The sequence below is a fragment of the Hippocampus zosterae genome, chromosome 13, assembly GCF_025434085.1.
Source record: "Hippocampus zosterae strain Florida chromosome 13, ASM2543408v3, whole genome shotgun sequence".
NCBI lineage: Eukaryota > Metazoa > Chordata > Actinopteri > Syngnathiformes > Syngnathidae > Hippocampus > Hippocampus zosterae.
In genome coordinates this window covers 5,110,826-5,133,937 of record NC_067463.1, presented here as the reverse complement: position 1 = coordinate 5,133,937, position 23,112 = coordinate 5,110,826, and the positions used below count along the sequence as shown (strand labels likewise).

Genomic DNA, 23,112 nt, shown 5'->3' with positions numbered 1-23,112 from the left:
TATAATTGTGTGCGCGTGTGTGTGAAATGGTGTCCAGTGACGTACGGGATGGTGAGCACCAACATGTATTACTACACCAAAGTCATGTCGCAGCTTTTCTTGGACACACCCATTTCCCCTGGAGAGGCAGCCACATTTAGGAAACTTTCAACTATGGAGGACTTCTGGAAGGTATATCACAATACCACAAACCGCTTTTAACACAGTTGGGCAAAGTATGGCCCGAGGACCTGGTCTGTTTTTCTATTTATTTTAAACATCATTATTAATTTATCTCACTGCATCATTGGTTGACGACTCACTTGGGGTAACTGCGGTCATCATGTCTCCTCGTCCTTCTAGTTCACAGAGGGGCCTTTCCTCAACGGTATGTACTGGGAAGTGTGGTACAACAACAAGAGCCTGCCTGAGAACCACACGCTCATCTTCTACGAGAACCTCCTGCTCGGGGTGCCCCGCCTCCGGCAGGTCAAGGTCCGCAACGAGTCGTGCAGCGTGCACCAGGATCTGCGCGACCAAGTCCGCGACTGCTACGACGCCTACTCGCGAGCCAACGAGGACACCGCCCCCTTCGGGCCGGGGAACGGGACTGCGTGGACGTACGTGACGGAGGCCGGCGCCAACGGGAGCAGCCACTGGGGTCGCTTGTCCAAATATGGCGGCGGGGGATACTACCAAGACCTGTCCCGGACGAGGGAGGAGTCGGCGGTCCGGCTGCGCTTCCTCAAAGACCACCTGTGGCTCGATCGAGGCACCCGAGCCGTTTTCCTCGACTTTGCTGTCTACAACGGTAACATCAACCTCTTCTGCATTGTCAGGTGAGAAATGTCTGCATGAAGGCACATTTTTATTACATTTGTAAAAGGGAACCCCTGTGTATTTGTAGTTTGGCATTTGTCACATAATCTTGAATTAGCAGATTTTTTGGGGGGGGCTGCGGGGGCGGAATATCCTCTGTTATTGACTTAAAAACTCCCCAAGGTGCTGAGATGGCACCAAAAGCTGGACGGTGGCGTCATGGAATAATTATTCAACAGAAGTGACACATCACGACCATTTAAAGTCTTAGAATGTCCATGAGGAGCTAAGTTTAGCCTGGGTTGTTAGTGGAAGTTCTGGAGAGTCTTTATCACATGTTTGTTGTTCTTCCAATGAAATATTACCCATAAACTATTATTTTTAAGGCTACATTTATAAGATCAGTGTGAAACAATATTGAAAGACGAAGCAGCCATTTTTTTTATGGAAGGTGTTATGAGAAAAGAGGCATCTTTTATTTTTTTTATATTTATGAGCAAAGGATTTTGCACTGTGCAAGCCGCCCACCAATTTCTTCAGAAGAGGCGCAAGCAAAATGTCATCCCAAACGACTTGTACCTTTCTTTCAAGTGATGGAGTAAATTTGTCACACATGCTATTTATTGTAACGATTTTGAGGAACCATGTCCGACTTTAGTTAATCGTGCGGTCTGCTAACGTTAACCCTGCCCCTCGTAATTACGACTACAATTATATATTTCTCGAGCAGCATACCTGATGTGTCCAAACAAACACGCAGGGATGACTAATGATTCTGTCAGGTTGTTGGTGGAGTTCCCAGCGACTGGAGGCGTGGTGACGTCCTGGCAGTTCCAGACGGTGCGTCTGATCCGCTATGTATCCAGCTGGGACTACTTTGTGGGCCTGTGCGAGGTCATCTTCTGCCTCTTCATCCTCTACTACGTGGTGGAGGAGGTGCTGGAGATCCGCATCCACCGCCTGCATTACTTCCGGAACCTGTGGAACTGTCTGGACGTCTTGATAGTCACTGTACGTATCCGCTTATTTTATTTAATTGTTTTTCTTGGGGGGGGCCCAATTGGTGTGTGCTCCACTTGAGACTAATACATGTCTCTTTTTTTTTGGGCGAAGAAACCATGTTGTAAAAGCCAATTCATAGACACCACTTTCACACAAAGGCAAGAGTTAACGGTTAAGATGATCAGAACTCTGTTGCTAACAAAAACAGCAGCACAGGTTTCTTAAACGATGATGATAGCATCATGCGTCACTAGTTACACTAAGACCCTTCTTGAAGAAATAGCAGGTGTTACCACAAATTTTCACTTTTTGGCAGACCGCTTTGTGCCGTGCCGATTCAACTTTTTTTTTTTCCAAAATAGTTGCTCCCAGTTTATTGCCAGGTGTGCTGTCCGCTGAAACAAAGGCCTCACTCCAATCCAATCCAATCTACGATTTACCACAATGCAACTTACTGCTTCGTTCCTTTGTAACATTCCTTTTTCTTGAGTTCTAAACTCCACTTTCACGCAACACAAATGCGAATATGTCAAGAAACACAGCTGTTGAGAGATGTTCCGATATTTGGTGTTCGTCGGAAGGCTGTTGTGAATCGTCCATTTGTGGCCTCCTTTTTGGCAGCTGAGTGTGGCAGCCATCATCATGAATATAACAAGAACCGCCACGGTCAGCCACCTGCTGAAGACCCTGCTGGAGAACCACACCACTCACCCCACGTTCGAACCGCTGGCCAATCTGCAGCTTCAGTTCAACAACGTGGTGGCAGTCATCGTCTTCTTTTCCTGGGTTAAGGTATGTATGCCGACTCCAGTGTTTTGGACTTAAATGAAAAGAGTTTAGCTTATTACCGCCACCAAGCACTACTTTTTTTTCTTTTTCCTGGTTACGGTTTATTAAAGATTTTTTATCTATGTTTTGTCTTGTTGGACAATATTTTTTTTTAAAGCGAGTAAAGAAGTAATAGGAGAAGAAAAATATTTTGCTGAACAAGGAAAAAAAAAAAGTTGGAATAGTTCATAGAATGTCGTCGTCATTGTAATCCCTTCGCACAGCTCTTCAAGTTTATCAACTTCAACAAGACCATGAGTCAGCTGACGGGCACCATGTCTCGCTGTGCCAAGGACCTGGTTGGTTTCGCCATCATGTTCTTCATCATCTTCCTGGCGTACGCCCAGCTGGCCTACCTGCTCTTTGGAACTCAAGTGGACGACTTCAGCACATTCCAGGCCAGCATGTAAGATGAGCAATACTTTCAAGAATGCGCACGATCTGCCGTGATTCACTCGAGCGCTTCTGCGCCACTCATCAGCTGTACTTTGGAAATCTTCATTCGTACTCTGTTGCCAACTAGAACAGAAGCAATAATTACCCCCAATCATTACATTTGACACTACTATGTGTTGCTATATTGTCTTTCAAGTAATTACATTAAGCGATGTAATAATAAAGTAATCCCTCATTTATCGCAGTTAAAAGGGACCAAAACCACCTGCGAGAAACAAAAATCCGCAAAGTAGCGACCAATTAACATACATTTTTAAAAAATTGCCCCACGTGGGCCTTTGTGCTTGAGCAGAGGCACTAACACATGCCAGCAATCCCTCTGGCTGCAGCAGACGCGTTTATGATTAGTCAATTCAGGTTGTTTAGACAATTAAGGATGGAGAGACCTGCTTTTGTTCTTAAGTCTCTCTCTGTCAGCAACACACATTCACTCACCTGTGCCCATGCGTGCAGTACCCACACGTGCTCCACTTGAACCTTCCTCGCTTGAGCAAAGTGCACACACACTAGCACGCATAGTAAACAACACTTAGACACTGATTTTTGCGGACTTCAAATAAATAAAAATAGGATTGTTTGAAAAATCCGCAATGCACCAAAGCCGCAATAAATACAATACAATACATGCTCCGCGAAATAGCGAGCGATCACTGTACTTTAGTTGAACAAATAAATACCTTACCATAAATAGACCCTCCCCCCCACTTGCCTCACGAAAGGTAACAGGCAGCAATTGCTCGCTGCAAGTTTATATTTGAACTCTGTTGCTAACCAAAACAGCGGCACCCCCCCAGCAATGACAGCATTTACTCCGACACCACTGCGTGCCTGGCAACAATTTTCCCCAAATAGGGCATTATTGCATGCTGCATCTAAATGAATCATCAAGTGTTTATTTGGGACCAAATGAACACATTTCCTCAAATACACCCATTTTACCCCTCAAAAAAAAAAACTAAATAAAGAAGCCGCACTGAAGCAAAAATGAGCTAGCTCGTAAAAACAAACAAACAAAAAAACCTCAATATAAAAACTGGGTGTGTCATTGACGAAAAAAAAAGCCTCACCTCAAATTTTTCCCCCTGAAGAAAAATAATCAACATTTGGCCGCAATTACCCATTTCAACCCTGTTGCTAACCAAAACAGCTGCACCTTTGTAATAAATGTACAGCCATATATTTAAATAACATGCATTTAATTCAAATCTGTCACATTTCGGGCAAACCGAAATAAAGTCGGGATCCCAAAAGTGTAGACACCACACAAGGTCTCTGTAGCAAAAAGGTTTTAATATACTGAAATCGCACCGACAAAGAAGTAACATAAACACCAGAGGGCACAAAAACGAACAACAAAAAGCGCTTGCACAAAAGGCAAGGGAGGAAAATAAGAACCGCGAAGACAAACAAAAAACGATGTAGCAAATACACAAGCCAAATCACAAAACAAAAACCATACTTACAAAACCATTGGTACCAAGAGTTCAAAAGTGAAACACGACGAGGTCTATAGCAAAGCAGTCTATGGGCAAGGAAGCAGCAAGGCAAAGGCAATACTCCGACAACAGGTGCACAGCAGAGGAGTCCTTAAATACAGAGTCTACTAATCATAGCTTGGCAGCAGGTGTGCACAGAAGTCCGCTCATGCCACCTGCCGGCCAGACCGAAAACAGAACCGTGACAAAATCTTGCCCCTTTTGTGCAGTTTTACTCAATTCCGCATCATCCTGGGAGACTTTGAGTTCTCCAAGATCGAGGAGGCCAACCCGGTACTGGGGCCCGTCTACTTCACCACCTTCGTCTTCTTCATCTTCTTTATCCTCATGGTGAGCGCGCACTTGCGCAACCCACGCGAATATCGCCAAATGCTCTCCGCTGACGCATCGTGCCCGTCCGTCCTCCGCCACAGAACATGTTCTTGGCCATCATCAATGACACATACTCCGAGGTGAAGGGGGACATGTCTCAGCAGAGGTGTGACATGGAGATGAGCGACTTCATTAAGAAGGTAAAGAGGCGCCATCCGCCTTTTTTAGCCCGCATCAAGTTAAAGGAGCGTCCGATTTAAGAAGCGCTCCTGTCAAGGGTTGCAACAAAGCCTTGATGAAGCTCAGGCTGAAGAAGACGGCGGTGGACGACATCTCGGACGGTCTGCGTCGGGCCGGAGGCAAGCTCAGCTTGGATGAACTCAGGCAGCATTTAAAAGGGTGAGTTTGTGACCTTCGTAACAAGACAAAAGACAGAAAAATAATTTCAGATTATGAGGAAAAGGTTGTTCAATTCTGATCATTTCGATTTTATTTGGAGCAAAATGTTGTGCAATTTTCGAAGAAACCACAAGATGGCGGTAAACGACTACTTTTGTCGATGCTAAGCTCCTTCAATCACTTGGTTCCTAAGATGCTACAAAATATGCTTCACGTGTTTTGGCTTGAGTACAAAACCAGCCAACAGATTTGCCGGAATTTCTTTTGATTTTTGTGTCTGATATGAATTTGTTGCCTTGGCACAGGAAGGGCCACACGGATGCGGAGATCCAGGCCATCTTTGCCAAGTATGACCACGACGGTGACCAGGAGCTGACGGAACACGACCACCAGCAGATGAGAGACGACCTGGAGAAGGAGCGAGTTAGTACAAAGATCATCCGCCAATCCGTCATTTCAGGGTCTCGTGTCATCAAAATGGAGGCCACGCGTGAAGTGTTGTGAGCCCCCAAAACAAAATGGCGGACCACATCCATGTTTTCTTAATTTCACATTCTGACTTTGTTCTCATGATTTGATGACTATTAATCTTAAAAGGGTTCTTCTTGTACTATTATATTCTCATAATATTATGACTTCATGTAACACAAAGAAAAGAAAATCACAATATTTCCATTTTAATTATACACCACATCTTGTCAGGGTCCACTGGAAAAACAGCAATTTATTTTTTGGGTGTACGGGGGTTCGGCATTTTAGATGAAAACATTCAGGTTACAAAACCTACGTAAATACATTTTTGTTGTAATATTACAAGGAGAAAAAAAAGGGATTATATTTAGTATTACAAATCAATATAAATTTTTTATTCCAAATAAAAAGGTTGCAGTAATATGAAGAAAAGGTCAGCTTTTTTTTTTGTGAAGTATAACTGAATATTACACTGTACTTTTATCTGAGCACAAATGTAGTCTTACCAAAAATAGACACATTGCAAACAAGAGTTATAACATAACCAAAAAAAATGTGTTCTAATATTGCAAGAAAAAAAATCTGAACGATGAACGTTGACACACAAAAAAACCCCCAGCAAAGCTGTTTTTTTTTTCACATTTCGGTTATAATTTAAAAAACAACACCAAATGTGTTTGCAGGAGGATTTGGATCTAGAGCGCAACTCCTTAACCCGAGCGTGCAGCGGGCGCAGCCTGCCGCCTCGCGGCCAGGACGATTCGGAGGAGGACGACGACGAGGACAGCGGGCACAGTTCGCGACGCCGCGGCAGTAGCTCGGGCGGCGTCTCCTACGAGGAGTTCCAAGTGTACGCACGCCGCGTTCGAAGCCAACGGTGGGAAGGTTGCCGGTTGGCCGCTTGTGACGTCCGTGTTGTCATTGTCAGGCTGGTGAGACGCGTGGACAGGATGGAGCACTCCATCGGCAGCATCGTGTCCAAGATCGACGCCGTCATCGTCAAGCTGGAGGCCATGGAGAGGGTCACCCTCAAGAGGAGGGACGTGTTGGGAAGGCTCTTTGAAGGAGCCATGGAGGTACTTGAACCCTAACCCTAGCCCCAAAACCCTGACCTTAAACCCTAACTCCTATCCTTAATCCTAAACCCTAGGCCCAACCCAAAACCCTAGCCCCAAAGAGTAACCCGAGCCCCTAAACCCTAGCCCCTAACCTAATCTCTCGCGCCGGTCACTGCGTGTCGTCAGGAGGAGCGCGGCAGCGGTCGGGACGTCGACGCCCACAGCGAGCAGGAGCGTCTGGTGAGGGAGGAGCTGGAGCGCTGGGAGTCGGACGACGTCTCCTCGCTGGTGGGCCACCCCCACACCGGCGCAGCCACGCCGCGGCCCCGCCCCCGTTCCCCTTCCTCGCTGTCCATCGACACCGCAGACGGCAACGGTAGCGCTCAAGTGTAAAAAGCAAGGTAAACAAAAAAAAAATACGAAGGGATTCCTTGGTTGCAGACCAAAATAAGAGCAAGTACAACGTCAGAAGTCACCTCCCATGATTCACTGACAGTATGGAGCCGGTTCACCTTATGTCAAATCACAAAATTGATGAGAGACTATGAGGGACCACCACGCTGAAAAAAAAAATTCTCTTCATTGTACAACTTACCTTAACTCCCATGAAAAAAAAAAAAATCTCACAAAATTCGGACTTTTGTTTTAATACTACAATTAAACATTTTTCATAGTACGAGGTAAATCAATACTGTATCCTCCAATTTGTACGATCTTATTCTGCTCCTTTGTGTACTTTTATTCCATACTTTTTTTTTCTTTGCAGTGTGGCCTTCATGCGCCTTTGTAGCAAATTTCTTAAAATTTTGTCTTTGCTGCATTTTTTGCATGATTTCACATTCCGTCGTCACGTTTGAACACAAACCAAAAGAGACACCTTTTTATTCCTTTAGTTGATTTTCATTCACAGTATTTGCGTTCAGCGTCTATTTTGCATCGAAGCTTCAACTGAACTAGATTATTCTCAATGTAATGCTCACGCACACACAATCTATATTGAAACAAACTTCAATTTGGAGTGCAATTAGTGTTCATGGGAAACCCATGCGTTTATATTATATCCTGTGCCTTAGTATTTTCTTATCTGCCTTTTTACAAAAAAAAAAAGTCAAATAAAAGTACTATCAAAATTGTTGTTATTGAGAGCTTTTTGGGGGGGCACTTCAACACACTTTTTAAACACAAAATAGTTTGTTATAATCATTTTGTTCTTTTTGTATTCTTTTTTTCATTATATTATTTTTTCAAAATAATTCATAAATATTACTGCAATATGATGTAGTAAGTGTTAGGGTCAGCAAATATTTTTTAAAACCTGACGTGCTAGGAAAAGAAAAGAAACAAATAAAAAACGTTGTTTGATGGTGGCTTTAAAATACCAGCATTGAATAGTTTTTTGAAAGATAATTTTAAATGTACTCAGACATCTTATTTGTGTTTTGGTTAATACATAATTCATTCATTCATTCATTCATCTTCCGAGCCGCTTGATCCTCACTAGGGTCGCGGGGGGTGCTGGAGCCTATCCCAGCTGTCTCCGGGCAGCAGGCGGGGGACACCCTGAATCGGTTGCCAGCCAATCGCAGGGCACACAGAAACGAACAACCATTCACACTCACGCTCACACCTAGGGACAATTTAGAGTGTCCAATCAGCCTGCCACACATGTTTTTGGAATGTGGGAGGAAACCCACGCAGGCCCGGGGAGAATATGCAAACTCCACACAGGGAGGCCGGAGCTGGAATCGAACCCGGTACCTCTGCACTGTGAAGCCGACGTGCTAACCACTGGACTACCGGGCCGCCCTAATACATAATTGTTCCGACAAATATTTTAAAAAAACAAACAAAGCACTTTGTGGTTTAATGGTGACATTTATGTGAATACAATCGTACAAACTGTTTGAAACAAATCACAATATCCAAAGAACTTTTCATCGCCAGTTCAAATTTCAAATCAAGAAAAAAACTACAGAAGTTAATCAGGCAGTAAATAGCGCTCTACTTTTAAAATGAGGTGAATATTTATAAATAATAGCTTTCAAATGTAACATGAATAGCTGTGAGCAAAAAAAAAAGGGTTTTCTTCTTTTAAGTGAACTTCTTAATGTAGCGAAGTTTCAGGTAGGAAATTAACAGGAAGGCAACGAGCATGACGGCTAACGCCACGTGGTTTTCCCACAAGCCCCAAGTGTTATACCGGATCCCCAGATAGTCCAGGTACTGCTCCCCTGTACATCTGCGACATAACCACCCCAAAAAAAAATTTAAATGGTCATCTGTGATTGGCTTCCACCTCCGACTGCTCCTCCAGCAAACTGGAGATGACAGCGGAGTCGTTTTTCTACTCACGTCAATCCGACGGTGGGCCCCGCGCTGCAGTTGCAGGCGGTCACGGCGGCGGACACGTTGGTGTTCTGGCAGAATTTTAACCCCACAAACTCATTGATCTTCAGGGCCTGAAGGTCCAAAAGTTCAAAGTATGAGTCAAAAATGGGAAGTTTGTTCCATTAGGCTGGACTTACCGCGAGGCCGTAGCGAGGAATACTCAAGTACTTGAGCCAGGCCAGCCAGTCCATGATGCTTGGAAGGTTCACCAGGAGACCCGAGAAGATCTACAAAAACATACACGTCCAGCATGGGATACTACCACAATAAAGTTGAACTGCGACAACAAAATGGGGGAGTGGGGGGGGGGGAGAATAAATGTTAAAATAATTTACATTTACTAATTGTAAAATTCCATCTTTATCCCATTACATTACATGTTTTCTGGTATTGAAACTTTGCTCTTAAAAATGACACTTCTGCCCTTGTAAAATTCCGATTTATTTTCTGATTTATCACAACTTTTGCTTCTGCTGTATAGCTTTTTTCCTCAAATCACATGATTGTTCTCATGATATTCGAACTTCAATTTCATTAACTAAAATTTCTTTGCCTGGGAAAATGTCACCAACAATTACTTTCCCAATAGTTTCACGGGCGACCCATCGTGGCTTAACACAATCGCTGTATCGCAAAGTCGGCCTTTCGCAGACAATTCCGATACATTCCCTCACCATCATGAAAACGAAAGTGATGGTCATGAAGATGTTGGCGAGCGCCACCACCGTCTGGTCCGCCGAGATGGCCATGGTCATGGCAGTGGCCGTGTACGCCACCAGCGTCACCGTCAGCGTGAACACGGAGAAGGCGCACAAAGTGCACTTCAGCCCTGAACAAGTTATAAATCAAGACAAAATAAGCGCATTGCTGTCATTGGATCAGTTCTTTACCAGGCAAAAAACACTTCTGAGACGGAACATGAACTTTTGAGGGCAGAAAACGATAAGGATAAAAGTTAAATGACCATCATTTTTATTCTTTATTTTTAACATTATGCACAAGTCTCATTTATTGTGCAATAATCTAATTGTAACATGTATTTGTTACATATTTTGATGCAATTTTATGCTTTAAAAACATTTTTTGGGGGGGGGGGGGCGGGCGGGGGGTTGGAACGGATTAGGGCATTTACATGGAAAACACGTCTCAACTTACATTTTCTAGTTCAGAAATGTCTTCCAGAACCGATTAATAATGCTGTTCGTACCAATCATAAAGTATACACCGCAGCTGAAGATGACGGAGGTGACGGTGCGGAGGGCCACGTCGGACAGCACCTTTGACAGGAAGTAGACGGACACTCTGTAGTAGCCGCTGATGTACTCGTGTCTGCGGGAACAACCAATTGCGAGTCGCATGCGGTAAAAACGTTGGCCTTTCGACACAATTTTCGGTGGATCTTAGCCGACGCCCGGCATCCGTTTTGGCACGGCTTGATAACGGGCAATTCTGAAGCGACAACATACGCGAAGAGCTTCCGCTCGGCGATGAAGAGCTCGGCCGCCGACACTGTGCTGAAACATTGGTTGGTCGTGATGAAGAAGAGCGCCCCCATCCTGGAAGAAGAAGAAGACAGAGGTGAAAGCTGTTTTCGACTCTGTGACGCTCCAGCCTCCCCGCGGGAGTTCTCCAAGGGCACCGCTTAAGCCCCATCCACTAGTCCAGTCCAACCTTATGGAAGGTCTGGAGACTGGCTGGTTTTTAAAATATGCTTTGCTGACCTTGTGCGTACCACCTTGTGCCAACATTAAGAGGATTAGCGAGTCCACATAGGAATTAATGCAATTCTCAACGCGTACAGTAAAGGTGGCGTATAGGTTTGTTTGGTTTTGGGGTTTTTTTGGTGAATTTCTGCCACTAGAGGGCTGCTCTTTAACCTGGAAGCAGAGGGGAAAAAAACAAATTAACTAATTTTACTCAATTCTTTAAAAAAAAGTGGACGACTGCTTTTGTGCTTGAGTGCTTGCATGCGTTTTTTATACTTACCTGTTCTGGATGCCACTCTGGTCGTCCTTGACCCTGAAGAAAATGGCTCCAACGATGAGAGCCAAGAAAATGTGCACCCCCACCTGCAGACATTTTTACACGCATTCTATTTGGAGAATCATGCATGGATTGATCCCAGCTGTCTTTCAGGCAGTTGGCGGGGGACAACCTGAACCGGTTGCCAGCCAATCGCAGGGCACACAAGGGATGAACAACCACCTGCGCTCAAACGCACACTCGAGGGCAATTTCAAGTGGGAGAACATGCAAACTATTGGTAATAAAATGTAAAAGAAAAAATAATGACCGAGTCGCTGATGGTGTTGTGTTGGATGGGGTCTGGCGACTCCCCGCGACCCTCTTCAAGAAATTTGGGACTTGCTTAAATGCAGGAGATTAAACCTTGAGACCTACATACAATTTCTTTTGCAATAGCAACTCTATACTGTGAGTCTGGGTGGACAGACACCCCTCCCACAGACCACCGAGGAGGAAGACACCCCCTCCCCACCTCAGTGGGAGTGAGGGGATGTTGAAAGTTGGGCGGGGGGTGACAGCAGAGAGTGAGAAAAGAGAAAAAGGACACAAGTTTTAATCCCAACAATTGACACATTATGACAGAACTAAGCGGTTCCCAGGGTGAGGGGACCAGCTAATAAGCTGTAAGGCGGGAGTGATGAACCGTGACAACGTCATGTGATGCTTTGCCCCGTAACCATGGCCATGCTGGGCCAGGGTTTGAGTTCAAGGGGGACTTAGGCCAGATATGATATCAAGCCCAAAGGAGGCAAGAGTTGGGTCACAGCAGTCATAAAAGCCGATTATGGCGCCTGCGCCGTCCAGATCCTCGCTGGTGGGATTAAGTGGGGTCTTATCTGGGCCCAATTGGCTGTTAATAATTCTGTCAGAGATTTTCTCAGACAAAGTTAAAGAAACGGACTCGGCGCACACAGGAAAATTGTCTTCGATATCGGCGGAAGCGGACCTCTGAGAGCGAACGACGGTTGTTGCAAAGAGTTCGACATTTTAACATATGCAAAATACAAGAAAAACACTGTCCCCGATATTTGCATGCCGCACCCCCGGTCGGGCCCCTCAGTTGTGATTGGTTACCTGTTTTTCATACTTGAACCACCAGAACATTGGCGCCTTTTCTGTCTGGTCTACATTGAATCAACGTGTTGCAGACTTTGCGGATGGCCAATGTCAGCCTGGGCGCGACGGGTGTTCTCACCTCGTCTTTTGTTGCTCAACCGCTGTTCCCGAATTATTCATTCCCCTTTTGTGACCGAGTTTCGCCTTCTCCCCTGTGGTCGCCCACCTGTATTGACGTGCTAATGTGGACTTCAACAGCCCTCCGGCCAAATGGCCGGCGCCTTTGTGTGCAGGCATTTGGGGGTGCTGGATATGCACCCAAACGCTTCGATGTGCCCAAATTAATCAAACTTTAAACATGATACAATTTTGCTCATAGATTCCTCTAACAAATTCTTAATGTGAGGGGACTTCTCAAGGCTTTGAAAAGTCAGGTTGATCCGACCCAAGAGCATTCATCCACCAGCAAATCAACTTTGATGCTTATGAAAACACAAATGTGTAGTACAACGAAGACTCGGAATTTTTCCATGTTTGCAAGAAAAAGAAAAAAAACGTGCATTTTTTTTAGGCTTAACAGTATACAAAATACTATTGAAAATGTATAAAACTGTTGTCGCTCCACGAATACGAAATTGTCCATGATGATTACATAGACAATTTAGATTCTCAAACTTTGGAGTTTGTTAAAGACTCCAAATGTGTACCTGTGCCACAGATGTCTGTGGGTTCAGCAGAAGGTTCTGAAAGGTTCTGCGCAGCACCCAGTGCATCTGGTGGCCAAAGGAGCTGTTATAGGTGACGGTACGGGAGGCCAGCGGCGGCGAGTGCCGCTTGTCCAGAGCGATGCGCTGCAACAGGGCCAGTGTGTCGCTGCAGTAGCTGCTGTTCTTGTATTCCTCCACCAGCCGCTCCTCCATGCTCTGCCTGGAGCTGCTCAGCTCCTCCAAGTCCAAATCTAACCCTGGAGACAGACGTGAAGGTCACATTTGAGTTTTAAAAATGTATTTATTCACAAATATATGGAATTGTAAACACACCGCATCACCTTCAGAAAGGCCGACTTTGGACACGCTGGTGACGGTGAAGTCTCCATGGATCACATCCAGAAAAAAGTCGGCTGGGTTGTTGTGGGGCTCGCAGGAAAATCCTGAAAGACAAAGTCAAAGACTTAAGAATTTATTTATTTTTTAACGATTAAATGCTACTGATGTTATTTATTTCATGCAGTTGTTAAAATTCAGGTCTGAATTTAATTCATTCATTAATCAAACCGGATTATTTGGTTGTATGAAAATAGTCTCAAGGTGACTGATGGCACACCTTTTTGTTTCTGGCGGCCACAGACAATGATTTCAGTCTTGTCTGAGTACAGGTGGAGAAATGTGTTTGTATCCACACACTGATCTGTTGGATGCAGTGACGGGGTGAATCTGCAGGCATCAGTGATAAGTCGAGCTGGATCTCCTTTGCATCGTTGTAGGAGGACACTTTATAGCTCCGTATTACGTAATTTGCCGAATGAAGCATGAGGAATAGGGGTTTCAGGATTGACCCCTGGGTAACGCCACAGGCCATAGCCATGACAAGACACAATTTTTTTTCTCATTCTGTTCACTGTACTGCATTTACTTGTATTTGGGCCAAATGGAACAACCACAAACCAGATCCAGCTGTAGCAGCACCAACAGGCCTGGAGTGGAACAGTAAAAATTTGTGAGTCAGGGTTTTTCATTCAAATGGATCACGGCATGTTTACTATTATTGGCCCTTTGTAGAAGTCACACCTGTTAGTTAAAAAATAACATTAGCGGGACAGGGCTCACCGATGTTTGCGAAATAGTCCAATGCGTTTGGTGCCGGTCCGTGGTACACCATCTTGCCTCCAACCAGTAAGGTTAGTGAGTCGAAGAGCCTATAGATGGAGTAGCGAGGCTGGTGGATGGACATGATGATGGTTCTCCCTTGATTGGCCATCCTGTAGCCAAACAAGTCAGTACTGAAAATATATATTTTTTAAACACAGACAGACAGAAAGTACTGCGTCGTTTGAGTCACTACCTCCTTAGCAACAGCAGGACGGAGTTAGCTGTGCTAGCGTCCAGGCCTGTGGTCGGCTCATCCAAGAAGAGCACGGGAGGGTCAATGATCAGCTCCATACCAATGTTGGTCCGCTTCTTTTCGCCTCCCGAGATGCCACGAGTCATCTGTGTGCCGACCTGCGAAGAACGTCACAGGAACATTTCTAGGACAGTCGCCCTCCTGAAACAGATCTGCTCTATAATTTCATTGTCCACCTTGCAGTCGGCCACCTTGGCGAGACCAAGTTCTGCGACGAGGTGATTGACGCGGGCCTCTTTTTCCCGCTCTGGCACGTGCACGGGTAGACGCAACGCTGCTGAGAAACGGAGATTCTCCCTCACTGTTAGCGTGCCCATCACCACGTCCTCCTGGTTCAGATGAAGAACTCATGTGTAAGAGCCAAAAGGTGAGTTGGATGACTTAATACCATTTGTGTCAGGTTCTAATGTCCGCATTTGTTTGTCCATTAATGCTAGTATGCCATTTAGGCTCGCATGCTAATTAATAGCATTGATGGGCCCAGTTGTAGAATGTTGTTGAGGCTAAAATGTTAGCCAATATTGATATGCTCAGTGACGCGCCGTCAGGGCCTTCAAGGCCATCTCTGCTGTCCCAAACCGTATCTAAAGAACATATTAAGAGCTTACATGAAATGCTAAGTTATTTCCGACAGTCTTTTTGTCTTCATTTCATACGGTGTGTTTTTGCTACGTTGCTTCCATTTTCTTGTGGGTTAATTGATTTATTTTTTGCTGTTGACAAAAATACTTACGGTATGACTCATTGAAAGCTGAATTATAGATTTAGAATATATGCTTCCAAACTTGCTAAATGTGATGTATGGAAAATTCTGCATCATATTGAGGAATATCCCACTGGCCAGGAAACATAAGATTGAAACATTCCAATACCTTCCCATATTTAAAAAAAAAATAAATAAATCAATGGATCTTTAACTACCTAACAATATTATTGATCATTTTGATAAATCACAGACATTTGTTTTGTAAATAATAATTTGACATAAAAAGGTACCTGGACCACGTAGCCTGACAGACGTTTGAAGTTGGGTGGTTGCGGTGCTCCGTCAATTAAAACTTCACCCGAGAGGCCGCAGGGATCCTTCCTCGCAGCGAGAATATCCAAAAAACTTTGCAGAACGACATAAAAATAAAACATTCATGCAGACGCCTATTTTTTTTAAATTCCTGAACTCGGGTTCACTCACGATGACTTCCCGCTTCCAGTCGGCCCGAGGATTGCGTTCAGGCCAGGCCTCATGATACCACTACAGCACAAAACAAAGCAATGTAAATGTTGATCTTGGCATACATCGTATCGTGTATGGATCCACGATTGATTCAAACTCTGTGACATTTATTTTTCAAATAATTGGATCATTCAAAACATTTTAAATCCACCAAATTTTGCAGTATATATGGTCAATTAATACAAAAACATGAATACGTGACAAAATTCTGAGGGGTTTCCACATGGCTATTGGTCCAAAAAGTAGGATTAATCTCCCTTCATGGAAGTCTGCTGAGAGGGCAGAAATTTTGACACAATTCTTGTATTAGTGGCCAAAGAGTTCAAGTGAAAGAGCAAGCGCAAGCCATATGCACGCGCACACACACACACACACACACACACACACACACACACACACACACACACACACACCTACACACACGCACGCACGCACACACACTATGTGCAGCCTCATAAAATGGAATTAAAAGATTGACCACAAGCCTGGCCACGGGTCACGTGATGCCATTTTTAATGCGTTCTCTTGGCAGACGGCGACTATACTGAGAGATTATAAGCAAGAAACCATGCCTAATCATATGATTAACACAAGTTAATAATTAACTCTTCATGGGAAACACTTCAAACACACACACACACACACACACACACGCAGATACGTGCACACGGATGCACACACACATCAGAAAGAAGGTAATGTAAAGGGGGCCCGGTTCACAATCGAGCAAGGTTTGGATTATGTAGTCAAAACGGACAAGAGCTAAATTACTTATTTGTTGAGCGCTAATTATCGACGGGGGTCAAGTTGTGTTGTGATTGCTGGAAATTAGGAGGTAGTACGCCAAATATTAAGGTGGTCATACATGAAAAGGGACATCTAAAAAAAAACTTATTCTCCTTAAGATCTCACAAAGAAGTGAGCCAAGAAAATTGGATTGTGATTAACAGTGGCGTTGAATTCTAAATTATGCAGGTTAAAAATAAACAAATAAATAAATTAAAAATGTTAAAAGGACAGAAAGCTGTAAATACGCTATCCTAAAAACAAAACAAACAAACAAAAAAAACCCTACCACGGTTGGAAAAAATTAAGAGAATTTTTGGGACTAACTATATACCAAATTCTTGGGATTAATGCAGTCAAGAGGTATTAAATTAATGGGATTCATTTAGACAAAAAAAAGGGACTTGACATATTTAATGTTTATCAATGAGAGTTTCCAAAATTATTGGGATTCATTCAGTTAAAAGGTATGAAATTCTATTTCATGCTTGCACAAAAGGAAAGAAAGCCACACGCGCCCAAATGTTCACAAAAATGCAGCGAAGCAAAGGATTTGAGGGCTTTTTTATGACAACTTCCTAAATAATCAGAATTAATTATGTTAGGTGGTAGCAAACTTTATTTTATTCTGTCCAAAAGGACAGACATTCACAAAAAACACACCCAGCAGGGAACTACCTTTTTTTGTAGGTGGGGGGGCATATCAAATTGATCAAATTATGTTATATATTAAATCTCTCTCTCTCACACACACACACACACGCACACACACACACGCACACACACACACACGCACACGAGTGGACTTTAAAAAAAATGTACTAACTTGAGATCCAGTAGTATCTGGCGAGGACTTGACTTGTTTTTGCAGAAGAAGCCGTCCTTCACGTGAACTTTGTAGCCCACTTGGTGAAAGCTGACGGTGGAGCCGCATAGCTGCTTGCCGGCCTCCGCCGCCGGCTCCGTAACAATGGCAACCTTGGAACCCACCAGGCCGTTGAAGCCGAGGTCGTCCAGCATCGCTACATTGATGTGACAGTTTCGCTCCATCGCGTTCACTGTCAGTGTAAATGCACGTCAGGTTCATTTGTAATTCACCAGAAATAGCAAAACTTAAGCAAAATTGCTTCTAGAGACTTTTTTTGTGGGTCTACTACTAATAGAGATGCCTACCAAATTGCATATGCCTGAGGGGGATGGGTTGTCAAAACATTCTGAACCTAAGTTTTATGGCGAGTTATCAAACTTGGCTGACACGCTCCGCTCACATGCAATGACAAAAATTCATTCGTTCACAATTTAGCGTCACTCACCTCACACACGCGGTTCAAATTTTGATAAAAATTGCTCAGAAGGATCCCTGGAAATGGCTCAAATGGCATTAAAACATCTGCTTCAAGCGAAAAGGGCAGATTTGCCTTGTCGTCTCTGCCATTGGTTGTTGAGACTTTTTTGTGGGTCAACTTTGTGGTGAAGTGAAATCAGCTTTGCAGGTTGCATTTTCAAACATTTCCGAGACAATGGTGGGAGTCATCCCTATTTTTTTGAGTGTTAAAGACTCGATTTAAGAATATCCAAATAATGTTCGTCTTTATATTGAATGAATTTGCAATTAACCCCCATTTTTTTTCCAGTGGTTGTCTTTGCGTCGTCTTAACCACGGCCGAATTTCAAAACGAATGAAGAATGAGGGCAATTCTGTAGTCTGTCGAGTCGGAATGCCGATGCTAAAAGTCCCGCTATGAACAAAATGATTGTGTTTTGCATTTACGAAATCAATTACCTGCTACGGCAAACATGACTTTTTTTTTAATTTAGCTTGGTCGGCAATAACTTTCATTAAAAAAAAAAAAGTCAATTTCTATTTGTGCCCCCCCGCAAAATGAAGCCATTTTATCCACATGCTGTGAGGCAACAAAAATTCAATTTGCAAAACAAAAGATATGGTAATGTGAACCCCGTTTCTATCTTTTTTTTTCATTTTCACACACAATTGGAAGGGGTCGTGACTGTGCGGCGTGGCCATTGTTTTCTTTCTAAAATAGTGTCACCAAAAATGATAACCTGTAACCTGATGATGATAACCTGTCGTAACCGCTGTCCCTGAAAAGGTTACTGTCACAACAGCAAATTATTAATTTTTGCAATATGTACCTGAATCTGAAACTATAATATAACCTAGCTCATATATTTTTAAGTCTTTCAGACATTTAAGTCGAAAGTAGACCAACAGACTGAAAACATAGGTATCATCTCATAAAATGTAAATAATATATACAATCATGTCCAATGCTCTGGAAATCAAACAAATATTAAGAGGAAAAAATAAAATCTAATAACAAGCAGCCGCAAAAGCGCAGAGCGGACAGCTGAAGATATCCCCTTTCGTGGCAAATATGAAACCATGAGAGAAACTCACCTGCAGGCCTTGCGAGCGAGCGGCACTGCACTGGTCAGGAGGCTGACAAGCATCTCATGAGAGCTCCGAGTCAAAGGTTGTCGCCACAGCATGCCGTGTTAACCCTTTGCACACCAAACACCCCTACTACACAGCTTTTCCAGTCTTTTTATTTTTGGACTAAATATTCACTTTTTTACAAAAGCTATTTTTATTCATTTTAAAGAGACACTATAAAATAAATGGAGTCATACGTGATAAAAATGAATTTCTATTCATCTATTTTCTTTTACCCTCTTCTTATCAATTTTCCTTCTTTTTCAAACACATCTGTGTTTCAGAGGTTCCGCCTCCGCTGAAAATGTAAACAAAAGATGTACTGTAGTGTAAAGGCTGCCTATTTATCTTTATGAGTCAGGTACATGTTAAATTGTTCGTTTTTGGTGAAGAATGATTGAATGTCATCATCCTCTGTAATCCTGATTTTTATGCCGACAGAAGGCTATATATTCATTTTAGAATACTGTACATCTTTGGGAATGGTTATTGATAATAATAATAATTGTTATTATTATTATTATATTGTGAGATGCTAAGTTCAATTTGGTAGTTTGGGAAAAATCGGCAGTTGTTTAACTGCATCGAGGGTCAATACATTGTTACACTACTTGTATGATATGCATGTTGCTGGTGTCGGGCCAAAACCTCGTCCGTCACAATTTGGTCAATGTTCAGTAAATTTTATTTGAAAAAATAAATACTTTTCACATCATATCTTCACATCATTGGCTTGGAAGGAAATTCACTTGATGTAGTATAGCAGTAACTCACAGAACTCACAATTTTGTGACATTTCTTTTTTTATTATTATTATTTTTAAACTGCACATATGTATAAAACACCAAATATGTTTTCACAATTTTTCGGATTAAAAAAAAAAAAAATTCCTAAAATAATGGCCTTTATCATTTTTGTTCCCAAGTAACAACAAAAATCCTGACCCAAATACTGATTATATGTATACATCATTTAATTTCAGTGGTCGAATTGTATGATCCGTTAAACTAAGGATGTTGCCAATTTTTAGCAGAGGTAGCCAATCAGCATAAAAAAAAATCTATAGATAAAAGTTCAAATATGACTTGGGGCCATTATTTTAAGGCGCGGAAACTGAGAGGCATGTTATTTTTAAATTGGAGAGCAAACTGAAGCCATCTTAAACAAAACAGAGTCAAAAGAATAATTTCACTTAGTCACATCAGAGGAAAATGATTTATATACAGCCCAACCCTCCAAAAAAAAGTGATCATTACTTCGATGACTTCAAATTTGATTGCGCTCTCTTGTATTGATCACCCCAAAATAAAACAAGACTATGAGTACATTTCCAGAAGCGCAGATTACAAATCACTACTGTGATAATACATAATCCATGCCCGCCGTGTACAGTCCGTCCCCAAGTATACCTCCCACATGTAACGACGATGACGGCGGTCAATACAATCGGTAATGAGAAACAGTGTTGTTCACAGACGAGCGGGGACTTGAAATGAGGTTGTGTCGTTTGAAGCTCTCAATGGTCGAACGATATTTACAAACATGGATGGATGGACGCTGATAAATCCCAACAGGAGGTGTGCTTCACTTAAGTTGTTCGCTACACGGTTCAATCAATAAAGTTTTTGCATAAATAGCTCCTATATACACACACACACACAACATAAGCTGTACTTTTTCGGTACCCTGATTATGTCTCAGCGCCGCACTCGCTTGTCTCGTAACATTTGATTGTGATTACAGAAAACATAAGTCATAAAAATATAATGTTTATTTAAAAAAAATGCTGTTCATTCACGTCTCCGACCCGCTAGATTGTGCAAATGATTCCTAGAGGCAAATGTACAAATCATTTTTGGTTATGACCTTTAGAAGCACAAGGGGGTGGGCAACCTACGGCGTGCACAGTGGCACACACAGTTTTTCAAATGACCAGCCAACTTTCTTTTCATTTTTTTAAAATTTAAATTTGATTGCCGGCTCACCTGTTTTGTGACCGTGTCGCGTAATGCGCACAATTTGGCAGACAGCAAACAGTTACAAACTCTTAACATTGACAGTACAAACTCTCGGAGCACCCAACGATACCTAGTACCGATACCTCCAGCACTTTTGATATATAAATTTCATTTAAGAAATGTTACCAAAAACAAAAAAAGTGAACAAAAACCTGTCTTCAAGTGATGTTCTGCAAATGTGTCAAGCTGACGAGGTGTCGCGCCAACTCATGCCGAGGAGGACATGCTCAATGTCACATTTCTTTTTTTTTTTTTTTTTTGCCTTAAGCATCGGTGTCTGGTATCCACAGCCTCCACAACTACTCGATATCTTAAAATTAGGTCCGTATCATCCGCTTTCTGTTACCTGGTATTGTTACTCGCCCATATCTAAATAATCATATAATACAGTAATATATTTAGAACTATTCATGATTTTAAGGTTAGTTTCAGCAAGAGGTGGAATTTTGTTTCTTAAATGTCAGTTATAAATTACAATGCATGGTAAAAAAAACCAAAAAAAGATCTCAAAAACCTGATGTGCTCGAAAAATATGGATATTTTTTTAAAACATCAGCGTGATTGACGTCATGGGAAAAAACAGAACTGTATCGATGTACAGCACAACCGGACATTCTTTTCCCCCAGCTATGACGACACGTTATCAGTCTGGTCACGAAACAAAAGGAAGGTACCACTGTACCAACCCCCCTCCCGCCCAAATAATAAAAACTAAAACTCAAATGCCCCACCAAAAGTATTTGGTTCCATTATGCCATCATGCTTTCGTTCGTGTGTCCCTCAACTGGCCCCTGCTCGAAAAAGGTTGCCCACCCCTGCTTGAGGTCCAAGAGGTTCGACAGTTACGTGACACCAGAGCTTCTAAATACGTAGCGAACAGCACATTCTCTTTGACGAAGAGTCTGAAAAATGGACTTGTTTGAGTCATTTCAAAAACCAAACCGAAAGTTGATTTTTCTTTGAAGTGCAAAAAACGTCAGTGCCGCCAAGAGCAACAGCCGAACCTCGAGGGTCCGAACGGATGACGAGGCCGACGACGCAACATCTCCCACATCATAAAAACAATTACTGGTATTTGGAAGCTGTTGTGTCATAAAAAAAATTCTCTTCTTTTGATTTACTTTCTCTAATATACAGAGAAAAGCTATACGGAAACTCGAGAATATTCTGTCGTAATATTACATATTTGTTTTTGTAAAATAATTTGGGATACCTTTTCTTACTCGTCTCCCGAACTTTACATTTTTTCCTCATTATTTGTAAGATCACAAGTTTGTTCTTTTTTCCTACTAAGATGAAAAAACCCTCTTGTTAAAATGCATACTTTTTCTCGTGAAACAACTTTTTAGTGGGTGCTTCATTTTATTTTCTCTACAATTTCAACCTTTTCCCTTCTAACGTATTTCCTGTCAATTGACCTTTTTTTTTCTCCGCAAAACTTTTCAAAACAAAAAAAGATTTTGAGAACTGTGCTAAACAAAAACATGCATCCGACCCGAAACAGGAAAAATTATTTTTTATCATATATGTAAAACTATACTAATGGATCCAATTTTTTTTAAAATTGTGATTGTTGACTGAGCAGCCAGCACAAAAACTAAAATTGGTGCTGTCAAATGACAAACTCAAAAGTGTATGGTGGAAAAAAAAAATCATCAGAAACCGATTTTGTCTCTGCGCTCGCGCTACTTTGTTCGCATCCGACTTGTATGACAACTTTAGGAGGTTGCACTGTTTTTACAAGGTAAGCATGTTGGAACAACGCCCATAAGCTTCTGCTCCCTCTGAAGACTCAGAGTGAGCTTTCGTTGAATGGAGCTCACACAGCAGTTGTCTCACACGCCAATGCCCCCCCCACCCCAAACCCACAAAAGGACCGTTGTCGACTATTGCACTAGATGGGATGTTCCCCAGACCACGCCCCCTTCCCCCCAGCATCCATCCCCACCCCCCGTCACGCTGCGCCGCCACTATGCCCAGCGCCCGCTCGACACGAAGCTTCGGCTGAAGGAGAAGCTGGTGTCCGAATTGGTGTGCTTGCCCCAGGCGCCGAAAGGCACCACCACGATGGTGCTGTTGTCCTCAGAGCCGTACTGCAGAGCCTGCCGGACGACACGCCGAGGTCGTTTAGAAGCCGCGGCACGTGACCCGATATCACCTGAGCCATGCGTGTATGAGTGCGTGTAGTTGTAATCATGATTTATAAGGGTGTC

At 42.9% G+C, this 23,112-nt stretch overlaps 2 protein-coding genes across 7 annotated transcripts in view; one reads left to right on the top strand and one right to left on the bottom strand.

Moving 5' to 3' along the window:
* The window catches only part of pkd2 (polycystic kidney disease 2), a 178,287-nt gene extending 170,333 nt beyond the window's left edge, over window positions 1–7,954 (top strand). For all 3 annotated transcript variants that reach the window (XM_052083627.1, XM_052083626.1, XM_052083625.1), the window contains 12 exons: window positions 38–171; window positions 343–818; window positions 1,581–1,809; window positions 2,422–2,592; window positions 2,853–3,034; window positions 4,790–4,910; window positions 4,994–5,092; window positions 5,170–5,291; window positions 5,597–5,714; window positions 6,446–6,612; window positions 6,691–6,838; window positions 7,007–7,954. In XM_052083627.1, the coding sequence (XP_051939587.1) occupies window positions 38–171; window positions 343–818; window positions 1,581–1,809; window positions 2,422–2,592; window positions 2,853–3,034; window positions 4,790–4,910; window positions 4,994–5,092; window positions 5,170–5,291; window positions 5,597–5,714; window positions 6,446–6,612; window positions 6,691–6,838; window positions 7,007–7,213 (2,174 nt within the window). In that variant the 3' untranslated portion in view covers window positions 7,214–7,954. The remainder of the gene's footprint in view (window positions 1–37; window positions 172–342; window positions 819–1,580; window positions 1,810–2,421; window positions 2,593–2,852; window positions 3,035–4,789; window positions 4,911–4,993; window positions 5,093–5,169; window positions 5,292–5,596; window positions 5,715–6,445; window positions 6,613–6,690; window positions 6,839–7,006) is intronic.
* A 934-nt stretch (window positions 7,955–8,888) lies between these two features.
* Window positions 8,889–23,112, bottom strand: part of LOC127612834 (protein phosphatase 1K, mitochondrial-like) — a 47,344-nt gene continuing 33,120 nt past the window's right edge. Inside the window, exons 2-17 of one of the 4 annotated variants that reach the window (XM_052083657.1) lie at window positions 18,846–18,949; window positions 17,253–17,484; window positions 15,599–15,658; window positions 15,406–15,520; window positions 14,586–14,738; window positions 14,350–14,507; window positions 14,115–14,266; window positions 13,337–13,438; window positions 12,996–13,252; window positions 11,195–11,277; window positions 10,675–10,764; window positions 10,416–10,537; window positions 9,883–10,037; window positions 9,346–9,435; window positions 9,173–9,279; window positions 8,889–9,059 (exon numbers count right to left, since the gene is read on the bottom strand). In XM_052083657.1, the coding sequence (XP_051939617.1) occupies window positions 8,912–9,059; window positions 9,173–9,279; window positions 9,346–9,435; window positions 9,883–10,037; window positions 10,416–10,537; window positions 10,675–10,764; window positions 11,195–11,277; window positions 12,996–13,252; window positions 13,337–13,438; window positions 14,115–14,266; window positions 14,350–14,507; window positions 14,586–14,738; window positions 15,406–15,520; window positions 15,599–15,658; window positions 17,253–17,476 (2,016 nt within the window). In that variant the 5' untranslated portion in view covers window positions 17,477–17,484; window positions 18,846–18,949 and the 3' untranslated portion in view covers window positions 8,889–8,911. Of the gene's footprint in view, window positions 9,060–9,172; window positions 9,280–9,345; window positions 9,436–9,882; window positions 10,038–10,415; window positions 10,538–10,674; window positions 10,765–11,194; window positions 11,278–12,995; window positions 13,253–13,336; window positions 13,439–14,114; window positions 14,267–14,349; window positions 14,508–14,585; window positions 14,739–15,405; window positions 15,521–15,598; window positions 16,054–17,252; window positions 17,485–18,845; window positions 18,950–20,006; window positions 23,002–23,112 lie in introns of those variants that run through there. The other 3 variants (XM_052083658.1, XM_052083659.1, XM_052083660.1) reach the window with 3 other exon arrangements.